Genomic DNA, 13782 nt, shown 5'->3' on the forward strand with positions numbered 1-13782 from the left:
TGATTTTCATCTTTCTTTGGATAATCTGTGAAGCCAAACAGTACATTTTCCCAGAGCAGCAAATAAGTATTTGAACACTGACTGTTTTCATTAATAAATGTGTGTATGAAGGGCCTGGGTAGCTCAGTGAGTAAAGACGCTGACTACCACCCCTGGAGTCACAAATTTTGTATCCAGGGTGTGCTATATGACTCCAGTCAGGCTTCCTAAGCAATCAATTGACCCGGTAGCTTGGGTGGGTAGAGCCACACGGTTTACCTTCTTCGCGGTCGCTATATGATGGTTCTCGCTCTCAGTGGTGCGTGTGTTAAATTGTGCGTGGATACCGCGGTGAATGTGCAGCTGACTGTCTCAACTGTGACTCGTCCACCGCCACTAGGACTGAGGCAAGTAACTTCACCATCATGAGCAATTAGTGAGCATTTAAAATTGGGCATGCCAAATTGGGGAGAAATGGGGATTTAAAAAATGTACATATGTACTTTACACCACAATGTAACTGAGTTAGTGCAATGGCAAAATAAATGTAGTTGGAAAAGTAGTTCCACTGGGTGTAACTCTTTCACTCCCTAGCTCCCTATGTTGTGAATCAGTATATATTGTGAGCACCAATTCGGGTACTGGCAAGGGTGTTGATTCACTGAACACTGGGACACTTATGACTTAATTACCTGCGACACAATTACAATGTCGTGCCTTAAAACACAGCTGGAAACTTCGCTGTAGAAATGACACTGTTGTGCATTTTCATTGTAGATATTGAAACTTACAGTGTTATTATGAAAGATAAATGACATAAATGAAGAAAAAACATATACAAAGGAGTGTTTTTTAATCTTTTCCTAACAACTCTTATTTTTACAGATTATTTCCCTTTCATTAATATTACAGATGAAAGATAATTCTCTTTTTTTAAGAGAAAAAAGTCTATGACTTCATAAATATACATTTGCACTCGTCTTCTAATGACTTGAGAGATTTTAGAAGACATGATGATAACATTTCCGCTAAGGGAACACAGTGAGCAAGGATGTTCCCTAGTTTTTACGGTGAATTCTGGGATATTTTAGGTAGCGAACGTTTCAGTGAACTGGAACGATTTTCTAATTGGAACAGCCCTAGAAATAGCTGACTTCCTGACCAATACCCGTACTTCTGAACCAGACCAAAGCCTCTCTAGCAAGTCAGTCCACTGTCGGCCATCTTTGGAATGCTCTCGCGAGGCTATTTCCAGTGCCAGTGCAGCTCCTATCTACTTGAATGGAGAAAGACCAACGTCTCAAAAACGGTTGGTCAAGATGACGATCTAAGAACATTTTTCAAATCAGCCATAAAATCTGACAATACTGGTATCATAAATTGTAATTCTTTATCTCATATTACGCTAAAAAACAAATTTTTCCCGGCTTGCACAGCTAATGCGCATGTACGTTCTATAGTTGATTGACAGGTGATGTCTGTGTCTAAAAGGTGATTGGCTCTTTAACTGTAAGGCGAGACTTCCTGTCTACATACATTAACCGTTTGGTGCTCAGAGCTCCTTTGTTGAGCGTTCCAATTTCTCCCATTCATTTTAATAGAAGTGGCCCATCTCTGCTAAATAATCTGACCAGTCTGGTCTCACAGTGAAATCAGAAACAGTAGATTTTCTTTAGCTAAAATCGGTCTGTGCTTTCCGAAATTCAAAAACACTGCCCACAGTGGCCAAAGCGCTAAGTGTTGTTGGGCATATGGGCACTTGTGAGCTCCATTTTTTGGATGTAATGTCCACAGTGGGGCACCCTAAACCTAAATCTAACTATCAGTGGAGTAAAAATGTACTGTTAGAGGGAAAAATGAAACTGTGCATTATGCAAACGCAATTACTTCCTGGTTTTTATTCAGGGTCCGAAACCCTGCACTTCCCGTCGCGCCACTAGGGAAGGTAAATATGTTGGTGCCGATGCAAAAATGTCTGATAGGAGATGCCGCTTGTCAGTGAGTCAGCATAATGTGGTCAGTCCTGGGGTAACTGAACTCTTGAAAACAATATGCCAACTTCCCGAACAGAACTCAACTAAATGTAAAATCACTCACTCTTTCACTATTTCAAATACAATGATTGCCACACAATATATAGTGGCACTTCTCCCATTGAAAATATGGAACCCGTGTCTACCAAGGAACCATCTAAAACCACCTTCCATTAAATCTTATAATGAATAGAAAGGAGAGGATTCACATTGAAATAAGATAAGCCGTAGGGCTGGTCGATATGGCCCCATACAATTATAACAATTTCTGTTTTTTTTCATATAGTTCGATATCTTTATTTATCACTACATACATTTCATACCATTAATGGGGGCAGAACTGCATTCCACATGTTTGTTAGACCTCAAGAATGAATTGAACATAAATTTGTTTACAAGTAAACTCCAGATGGTAAGGTAACTCAGTTGTGCTTTATATCTATTGTCTTCTACCGGGGCTTTTTTGATCCGAACAAAACGGTTGTTTGGAATTTTCTCACAAAACAGAAGGATTAAATTCTTTAAGTTTAGAGGTCACATACTCTAAACTCAGCTAGCAACTAATGAGCCTCATTGCCGGTGTTGTTTCGAATTGTGTTCCCCATCGGAATCTGTTTCCCCCTAGCCCCGATAGGGTATGGGGTTATGGTAGGTAGGGTAGTGTAGGTTAGGGTTAGGGTAGGTAGGGTACAATAGGGTAGGGTAGGGAAGGGTTAGGCTTAGGTTTGTACATTGGGGAACGCATTCTGACAGCGGAGAATGTTACCGTCAGATACTGTTCCCCCCATACAGATCCCGACGGGGATATAGAGTTCGACACAACACCAGTTTCCATGACAGCAGGACTGCCTTCTAATTCTTTCTAACAGGCTGATTTCATGACTGTGATTCATTTAGCTAGTTGTGTGTATAACTTAGCCAAACTGCTAATGAACAGCGAGTGAAGCAATCCATAGACATACCGGTAATCTACATTAGACTATAAATAAACTGATTGATTGTTCCACATAGTTGGCAAACATTAACTGCACTGAGTTTTATTACCATTACATTGTGATTTCATTTAATTATTGAAAGCACAAATACGTTTTTGGAATTTGAAGTAATCCATTCAAAATCCTCATTGCTCAAAAATCTAAGGGGGCATGTGCCCCCTCAGTCTGAATGGGCATGACGCTTTTGCTGTGCACTGTAGACCACAGGGCTGATGAGAAAAACTTCAGTGGAGAGAAAGAATGGAATATATGAATGATTGAATTAATTAATTAATGAAGACACATACCTCTGTTTGTGTTAACTGCACCAGGAGAAGACAGACATTTCTCACACATGCTAGTAATCACGTCATTAATAAATAGTTCAATTCCGTTCACACTATGTGGAATTTCTGAAAATACGGTTGTCACTATCTGAATTTTTCGGGAGTTAATGCGGTTGTAGAATGCGGTTGTCAAAACCCTTTTACTGTAGCACATTTAGGGTAGGGACACCTAACTTTTAAAACCCTATGTGTTTTTCAGCTCACTTTGCTTTTTATGGCACTATTGGTTAGGTTTAGGTTTAAGGTTTAGGGTAGGGAGGTAGCTAGGTTTTGTTGATTTAAAACTCCATAGAGCATTAACCTCAAAAACCTCATCTGTTTGGTAGAACAATTTAACTGTGCTTTAGTACTACGTAGTGGATGTGAATATGTTGTAGCACAAGTAAGTTGCTTTGAATACTGTGACGCACTCAGATCATTCTAACAAAACACATATAAAAGAGCATCACAACATTGTATGGGGAAGATACACTCTTTTTATTGGCTTCAGAGAGGATGTCTGTGTTGTCTTCACACTCCAATAATCGCACAGTTGGGTATTAATAGGTGGTGGTGGCTTTCATCCTGCTGTCAAACCCTACTGCTCCTGCTAATCCCAATGTTCAGCTCCACCCCCAGGCCATTTGGTCCAGTTGCAGGCTGCTACAAGACTCACATGTCTTACCCAATGACTCCTCAGCTGAGTGGAGTGCAGTGGTGTAGATTTAGCACCTGGTAATAAGATTTGAGTTGTAGAATGTCTGCCAAAAGATCACTATGTTTCAGTGACTTATTCTAGTAATGTTGTAGATTCAAAAGACAGCTTTCTAGTTGGAAAAAGTATAGATACACTTTTGTCCCTTAAATAACCACTCCTTCCTGTCCTCTTGGGCATGTCCCCTTGCCAAAAGTCACTTTATTGGATAAGATCTTCCTAGATGAATTATGACATGTCTTTTCACCTGGAGTCTTTATCACGGGATATGCAAAAATTTTCATGGGATTTGAAGTTTGATTCTCCAGCCCTGGTAGTTTGTAGCAGGTTACACCACACTAGAGCTGGAAGCAGGAAACAGCAGCCAAGTGAATTGATTTGCAGGGATTAAGACAAAGAACCGCCCTGGTCTGATGGGTTTTAGAGGGGTAAATCTTGGGATTATGATGTCAGGTTAGGCGTTGTGGTGGGAGAGGAAATTGAATTGCTGTAGAAAATCTGGCAGCCAGGATTATGCCACAGACAGTGTCAGAGTCAGGTCTGTGTGTGCCCAGTGGACTTGCATTGTTGTGGCCATTATGGAATGGGACTTATGGGAATTCTGTATGGAACTAACACACTGTGTGATTGGGAAAGCAACTTGAAATAGCATATAAAATAGACCTATATGGATCGTTGAGTGTTGGGTACTGCAACTATAAATGGAAGTTTACATGTGGTGAGTGATTAATATTTTAATATGTTTACTTGTAATGAGTCAGCAACAACTTGCTGGTTCTATATCATAATTTGTTCTCTTTGCCTAGTGAAACGTTTTTCATTTCAAATCTGATTGTTTGGCTTTCCCTAAAGCAATTAACTGTAATATTCTAAGTAACAAAGAAGGCCCCCATGTTTTCCCCCCATTTATTTGTTTTTGAGGGTGGAATCTTGATTAATTGCATTGGAATAATACATATCCTTCTATTCACAGAGGTTTTGCAACATCAACAAATTGCAGACACTAGCAACATGCTTTGCATTTTAAAGGCTTATTATTTCCAAGCTAAACATTTTGTTTTGAGTTAATTGGACATCCCTGGTGAAATGCATGCATGTCCTTCATGAATGTCCATACTGGTCCAGGCTAGTTTGTTGCTGGCATAGCTGGTAAACCAGCATAGCTATTTTGTTTGCCAGCAAAAAATAGTGTTAAACGGATGTACTTGTACTTTCAGTTGAAGCTGGTTGATTGAGAATATCTTGCTGGTTAAGCTAGTCAAGAAGCTTAACCAGCAAGACAACAGGACACCAGCATTCATAATATAACATTCAATGCTGGTCTTTTCTGCAGATAATATATTGGTTAGGACTAGTACTTACAGTGCATCCGGAAAGTATTCACAGCACTTCACTTTTTCCACATTTTGTTATGTTACAGCCTTATTCCAAAATGGATTAAATTCATTATTTTCCTCAAAATTCTACAAACAATACCCCATAATGACAACGTGAAAGATGTTTGTTTGAAATCTTTGCAAATTTATTAAAAAAATAAATAAATAAAAAAAATCACATGTACATAAGTATTCATAGCCTTTGCTCAGTACTTTGTTGAAGCACCTCTGGCACCAGTTACAGTCTCAAGTCTTTTTGAGTATGATGCTACAAGCTTGGCACACCTATTTTTGGGCAGTTTCTCCCATTCTTCTTTGCAGGACCTCTCAAGCTCCATCAGGTTGGATGGGGAGCATCGGTGCACAGCCATTTTCAGATCTCTCCAGAGATGTTCAATTGGGTTCAAGACTGGGCTCTGGCTGGGCCACTCAAGGACATTCACAGAGTTGTGCCGGAGCCGCTCCTCTGTTTTCTTGGCTGTGTGCTCAGGGTCGTTGTCCTGTTGGAAGATGAACCTTCGCCCCAGTCTGAGGTCCAGAGCGCTCTGGAGCAGGTTTTCATCAAGGATGTCTCTGTACATTGCTGCATTCATCTTTCCCTCGATCCTGACTAGTCTCCCAGTTCCTGCCACTGAAAAACATCCCCACAGCGTGATGCTGCACCCACCATGCTTCACTGTAGGGATGGTATTGTCCAGGTGATGAGCGGTGCCTGGTTTCCTCCAGACATGACGCTTGCCATTCAGGCCAAAGAGTTCAATCTTTGTTTCTCATGGTCTGAGAGTCCTTCAGGTGCCTTTTGGCAAACTCCAGGCGGGCTGTCATGTGCCTTTTACTGAGGAGTGGCTTCCGTCTGGCCACTCTACCATTCAGGCCTGATTGGTGGAATGCTGCAGAGATGGTTGTTCTTCTGGAAGGTTCTCCTCTCTCTACAGAGAAATGCTGGAGCTCTGTCAGAGTGACCATCGGGTTCTTGACTAAGGCCCTTCTCCCCCGATCACTCAGTTTGGCTGGGCGGCCAGCTCTAGGAAGAGTCCTGGTGGTTCCAAACTTCTTCCATTTATGGATGATGGAGGCCACTGTGCTCATTGGGACCTTCAATACTGCAGACATTTTTCTGTACCCTTCCCCAGATCTGTGCCTCAATACAATCCTGTCTCGGAGGTCTACAGACAATTCCTTGGACTTCATGGCTTGGTTTGTGCTCTGACATGCACTGTTAACTGTGGGACCTTATATAGACAGGTGTGTGTCTTTCCAAATTGTGTCCAATCAACTGAATTTACCACAGGTGGACTCCAATCAAGTTGTAGAAACATCTCAAGGATGATCAGTGGAAACAGGATGCACCTGAGCTCAATTTTGAGTGTCTTGGCAAAGGCTGTGAATACTTATATGTGATTTTTTTTTTCATTTTTTATTTTTTATAAATTTGCAAAGATTTCAAACAAACTTCTTTCACTTTGTCATTATGGGTTATTGTTTGTAGAATTTTGGGGAAAATAATGAATTTAATCCATTTTGGAATAAGGCTGTAACATAACAAAATGTGGAAAAAGTGAAGCGCTGTGAATACTTTCCGGATGCACTGTATGTTTGTAACCAAGACCTGGAAATTACACATATAAATTATTAAAATCCTCTAAAGAATGTCTTCCAATTTCATGCCATTAATTATTATATATTTTTTTTATTAATCTGTTTGGTAACAGCCTACCCCTGCACTTGCCATAGATGGATTAACCAAAACCAGCAAGATGAAGGTGAAATGGACCCAGTTGGGCTTGGTCTTTTTCTTGCTGTTGTCTCTCGTCATGACTGCTTGCTTCATCTGGCAGTACCAATTGCCAAAACTAGAGCCAGGTGAGTGAAATAGCCACAAGTCATGTGTTAAAGCTGGGGTGACCATATTGTGGTCGTCCAAAAAGAGGGCACTGTGGACCGGGGTGTATGTGTATGTGTTCATCAGTTAACACATTTAATTAAATATACCTTTAATACATTTAAAAATTAGCCATAGAATAAATTATAATAACATAAAATAACAACATTAAAGATCAGATGGCACACTTTTCAGTCCTTCTGCTGTGCCCAGGTAAACTTTCATGAAGATAAAACATTTTTATGACAAACTTTCTCCTTTGGCTAACATTTTCTTCATATTTAGTATGCAAATAAAGACACAGGGCTTGTTTCTCCCCTCACATGGCCTGACATGTGTTTCCATCATTGTCTATTTCTATTTGGCATATATTTCTTTTAATTTCCCTGATGCATAGTACATTTGATATGGTCTTGATATGGTCAACATTTTAAGTTATCAATAATGACAATGCATTATTAGTCTGGTAAAACAAGTGTTCTGTATTGAGTTGGGGAAAGTGTACATACATTATTTCATTATTAATTTTCCCAGCTGAGAGCGAGTGCTCTGCTGATCTATCGCTCTATATATAGAAATTGTTTTCCTACTTAGAAATATGAATTTAATTGATTTGATATCACAAGAAAAAGGCACCACCGTCAGCAGTAAAAGAAAAGAAAAAAAAGACATTTGATATAATTATGGGTACACAAACAAAACAGATAACCATTCATTCTTATGTAGGCTACATATGGTAATACAAGATAACATGTTAACGTGAACATTACAACACTCATATTAGCTATACAATGCTTAGCAGTTTATTGCGTATTATATATGTATTTGTTTATTTTTTAGAGTAATAATAAAGTATTAACAATTTTCATAGTAGCCTAATGAAAGAGACATTAATGACACCTATTAATTTAAATACATATTTAACATCAATTTACCATACCATGGATTTTAGTAGTGTAATCTACACCATTTCAGCAAGAAACTTACCCTGATAAACGTTTTGCAAGTTTATGTGGGACTATAATTACAACAGTCATTACAACAGATAGTCCCTCCCCAAACTCACGCCATAGGTTGAGTCAATGTTGTTGTGTCGGGCTGGACGGGTCACTCAAAACAAACAGAGGGATTTTTATAGCGCCACAGAGACACAGTGTAAACAGTTTTTGAGAAAATGAACCCGCATTTGGCTTACTTATAATTGTCTCTGCATATTACTGTAAGCTGGAGAAAGTATTTTAACACAGAAAAATTATACACAGTTTTAAAGCCCCCTTACCAACTCAGACAGCAAGTATGTGACCTTTAAACTTAAAGTATTTAACCCTTCTGTTTTGTGTTCACAGTGAATACAAGTTTTGGTAACACTTTACAATACGGGTGCATTAATATGCATTCATTCTTGCTTAACTAATGCACAGATAATATTGAGTTAATGTATGACTCATGATTAACTAAGCCATTCATTAATGATTGCCACATCATCAACTAATAAAGAATCTGTCTGATTAATATATTAAGTCATATATGAATTGCTATTAATTAAATGTTTCATCGTGGATTAATTCCCCAACAACTTATTATATGAACTAATAGTGTTAATTAATGTGTTAATTACCACAATGAGCTGAAGCCATGTATTTGAATTTCCACCCAATACGGGTGCACTAATATGCATTAATACATGCTTAATTATTGTATTGTAAAGTCTTACCCAAGTTTTTATAGTAGCATTTCATCTCAAAACTGCGGCATATAAAACACTGTAAACCGTTCATTTTGAGTAAAAAAATAAAATAAATACTAATAATTATAATACTTATATATGTTTGAAACAAATACAGAATCATGGTTTTTATTCAAAAACATTTTTCTTAATTACAGAATATAGATGTTAGGCCATTGACGAAAACTGATCGATAAACCCCATAGACTTCCATTGGAAAGGTCCCCACACATATTTAGGTATCAGGATGTCACAGAGACTTGGGGATGGTCTCTTTTGATTTGGGTCAGTAAGCAACCATCTAGCATTTAGTAATGCCCTAGCAATCACCTAAAACATCCTTACATTGCAAAAAAATAAGCAAGGATCATAAAAAAGTAATTCAGTTCAGTCAGTTCAGCATGTATGACATGCTTCTGCACAGTTAGCGATAAATACAATCCTTATTTAGTAGATCTAGGTCTGTGGAGCTGGGGAGGTGGAGGGTTTCAGAGAAAACTCTCGCAGCGAGTTGAAACCGGCAAAATTAAATATTAAGCAAAGACAGTGTACGCAAGTTGATTGGCTACCCGATTACACATCAAAGGACCTATACGCTAACACCGTGTGAGCCGATGGACTTAACATATCACATGTGAGCGAGCTGATTGGTTAACATATAACAAGTTCAAAGAACCATATCAGACTGCACCATTCAGAGTTTCAAGTCTGAACTTAGTAATATATATTTTTTTTTTACTTATTCATTTATTCATTGTTGTGGAGAATCCAAAGGTAGTTTGACCAAAAACAAGATTAAGATAAATTTTTTCACTTGTTTTTAACTCTTAAACGAGTCAAAAACATAAAAACCTTACCCATACATAAGGAAAATTAAACTATAGAAATCTCTTTTTCCCATTTTTATTTGTTTATTTATATTTCTGATTTTTCCTGTTCACAATAAATATAAATAACTGTACTAAAATAATTGTCTATTTCGGAGTCAGACATGCAAAAGTGTGAAAGGTTATACAAGGTGTGTTTGGTACGTAGATCCTATTAAATGCTCTCTTTGTGAGTGGAGATTGACTTAGAATGCTAAAGATGGCAGACTGCATTCTTTTGTAGACGATGTTATTGTGGAGCTGTATCTACAGTTAAGCTAGAAAGATAATTTTGTGGTTCCTAAAAGGTAGGTCACCCAAAATGCAAATTCTGTCTTACCCTCATGTTGTTCCAAACTTTTCTGACTTTGCCTCTTCTGTGGAACACCAAGGAGATGTTGGGCAGAATGTTAGTCTCAGTCACTATTCACTTTCATTGCATCTTTTTTTTGGGTCCATTTGAAAACAGTCACTATTTTCCCCATTCCATTTAGTAACGTTTATAGTCCAGAAATTTCACATTTCACCTTTAAGCTATTTCAGACCTCTACAAAATGTGTTACAGAGACTGTAAGGATATGTTTATTATGAATGGCTTAGATTTTATCCTCAAATGTCATTTAAACATATATTTGACATATGTTTGGAATGGTAAGTGCAATGCTAATTCACATAATCCAGGAGTGTTAAAACATATTTTCAAATCATTGAAAACATATTTTGAGCACAAAATAATGACAAAGTGCACACATTTGTCTCTATTAAAATTCATTTTATTATGGGAATTAAAGGAGTGCTCATTTGTACTTGTATTCAAAATTAATCTGTTATGGGTTGGATTCCCTGTTCTGGCTCATGGTTATTTTCTGTCCTAAAATTGCTCAGATTGTTCTGAAATTCAATGTTTATGCTAAATACGCAAAACTCTAATCTAAAACTTCTTCTATGCTATTTCTTTTTCTCTGTGTGTATGTGTATTCTTCAGATGAAAATATCGGGAAAAATTCCAAATCTGTGAGAATGTGTCCTCGCTTTCCTGAGCCCACACCTCTGGAACACCCAATTCCCTTATTAAAGGAGGCACTTGAGAAGGTAAGCATGTGATGATTGAAGATTGAAAACCAAAGCCATCTTGACCTACATTTACTCTCTCTTATTTCAAAGCTCAAGCACACTAATATCTAGGTCATGAATTGAAAATGTCCCCTCACACCTCAAATGCCATTAATGCAAAAGCCCTGAGCTTCAGGAAGTGCGCCAGGTTATAAATGCTGCTCCTCACTTTGGCAGTCTGTACATTGGGCCATAAAAAGCATGAAACACCTTAATTGAATCAGAATCAGAATGAGCTTTATTGTCAAGTATGCTTAAACATACAAGGAATTTGTCTTGGTGACAGAAGCTTCCAGTGCACAAACAATACAACAACAACACAGAGATAATGATAAAAAAATAGAATAAAAATAAAAAGTGAATAGAATATATAAGTATATATAGAAATACACAATAAGACATACATTTGTATATATATATATATGTGTGTTTGTGTGTGTGTGTGTGTGTGTGTGTGTGTGTGTGTGTGTGTACAAATATAAATCTGTTATATACAGATGCAAGGGAATGTATGGCAGAAGAGGTGGGGTATGTTGGATAAATATAAATAGACTAAGCAATGCATTGCTAAGTATTGCTCTGGAAAGCTGCATTAAAAATAATTTGCTGTCGCTGGAGACAATCATGACGGTAGAACCTCAGAAATCTGTTTCTTGAAATGATATTAAAATAAATTAAAATGTCTTCTGAGGTTATTAATGTATGCATTAAACAGAGGGAGGCAATTTTACCCAATATTAAGGCTACAAAAAACACGATTTGAAAACATAATTACATCATAAAGAGTACACTCACATGGTAAAGTGCTTTGAACATTTAAATACTTCATTTAAACTTTAAGTGCTATTTAAATAAACCCTGTAATGGCTTTGGATTTTTTGCATCATTGCAACTGTGTAAATTAACAATGTTTACAATGTTTATCTCATAGGTTGATGCATTATTGCGCCAGAACATCAACCCTGTCAGTTTACCCTCATTGTCGGCTATTGTTACTTACAATGACACAGTGTTGTGGACTGGGAACTTCGGCAAGAGAAATGGGAGTGATCCTAACTCTGCACCACCAAATGAGTACACTATTTACAGGTACGTCAACCCATCAATGGACTGATAATGTGCAGCTGAATCTCTTGAATTCTAATTAATAGGAATAGTTCACCCAAAATAAACATTTTCCCATCATTTACTCAACCTCATGAAGTTCCAAACTCATATTCTTTCTTCTGTGGAACACATACAAAATATTTGGAAGAATGCATACTGTATTTTTTTTTTACATTTCATTTTTGGGTGAAGTATTCCCTTAACCTTCCTATATACTATTTGGTCATTTTTCTGATATAATAAAAATGACTTTTCCTCAACTACTCATCTGAACACACACACAAAAAAAACTGGACTTGATTCGATAAGTCTAAGTGGTCTTAAAAAAAAAAAAAATGACATCTTTGCTGTTTGCGGTCAAAATTGAACGACCATAGGAAATGAATGGGAAAGACTAAAAAATTGAATAAAATCTATAAATCAGCCACAGTGATTAAATGAGTCACACAGAAATAAATGAGTGAGACGAACACAGCAAGAAGGCACCACACACACACACACACACACACACACAAACACACACACACACACACACACATACTAAGAGAACAAAGAACAAAGTCTGAGTATTCTGTTTTATACACTAATTGTATTTTCACAGTCCATTGCTGTTAATTTCTGTTTATTACTGTTAATTTTCTTGACATTATTTTTAATTAATCTTAAAGAGTTATTACATTTTGATGTTTAAAATAAATGATTGGTAATGATTATTGTTTGTCCTCTCTTTGTAGCACCAGTTCAGGTTTGACTGTAAGCACAATGTGACATTATTACAAAAACTGACACTTCAAAACAAAAACAAATGCTGAACTTTGGCAAATAATAGTTTGATAATGTCTAAATATGTATTCAAATGTATAACCAGGGTTGGGAGGGTTACTTTTTAAATATAATCTGTTACATATTCATGATTACTTAACAATAAATGTAATCAGTAATGTAATCCAATTACAGCAATATTAAAGTAATGTAATCAGATTACTTTCCATTACTTTTAGATTACCACAAGGGCACATATGTAAATAAAGTCAAGATAAAATCAATATGATTTCTAAAACTTTAAATTATGCCTTGAACGCAAACAGAACATGTTTGAGTAATATTATGAGTACTGTTGTAGCTGTTATTATATCTAAGGAAAAGAAACATGTACACTGCACCCTACCAAGAAAACAGAAAATGAGCTGTTCATGTAGAGCTCAGTATTTTTAAAGAAATCAGGTGAGTTCTCTGTCTGCTACAGAAAAAGACAATTTCTCATAAAGCAGATATAATCAGAACAGATGCACTGAATTATGTCTTGGTTAACATTAAACTAAATCTGACAGGATATACCTTACATTCAAAAACACTGCAAAGTGTAATTCTACCATGTATTGCAGTTAGTGTGAATAGGCAATTGTAATTTGCACTATTCATTAACTTCAGACTGTATTTAATAGGTAGGTCACACATTATCATCATCATCATCATCATCGTTATTATTGTCATAATTAAATGCTGGAGAGTGACTTTACTCTGTTTGCTCATGATCCAAAGTCAAACATCACCAGCTAACAGTTTATGTCTGATTTCTATGTTTCTGTTTCTGTTTAAGGAGGATTTTTATGGGGAAAAAAGTTCTGATTCCAAAAAGAAAACAAAATCTAGTTTTAAAGAATAGATCAAAACAGATTTAAACT

At 36.9% G+C, this 13782-nt stretch overlaps 1 protein-coding gene across 3 annotated transcripts in view; it reads left to right on the top strand.

Annotated features, from left to right (window-relative positions):
- The window catches only part of lactbl1b (lactamase, beta-like 1b), a 36282-nt gene that overhangs the window by 12235 nt on the left and 10265 nt on the right, over nucleotides 1-13782 (top strand). The window contains exons 1-4 of one of the 3 annotated variants that reach the window (XM_051672840.1): nucleotides 4567-4745; nucleotides 7116-7266; nucleotides 10863-10969; nucleotides 11922-12079. In XM_051672840.1, coding sequence (XP_051528800.1) covers nucleotides 7161-7266; nucleotides 10863-10969; nucleotides 11922-12079 — 371 coding nt within the window. In that variant the 5' untranslated portion in view covers nucleotides 4567-4745; nucleotides 7116-7160. Of the gene's footprint in view, nucleotides 1-4566; nucleotides 4746-7115; nucleotides 7267-10862; nucleotides 10970-11921; nucleotides 12080-13782 lie in introns of those variants that run through there. The other 2 variants (XM_051672839.1, XM_051672841.1) reach the window with 2 other exon arrangements.

This window comes from Myxocyprinus asiaticus, chromosome 35, assembly GCF_019703515.2.
Source record: "Myxocyprinus asiaticus isolate MX2 ecotype Aquarium Trade chromosome 35, UBuf_Myxa_2, whole genome shotgun sequence".
NCBI classification, from domain to species: domain Eukaryota; kingdom Metazoa; phylum Chordata; class Actinopteri; order Cypriniformes; family Catostomidae; genus Myxocyprinus; species Myxocyprinus asiaticus.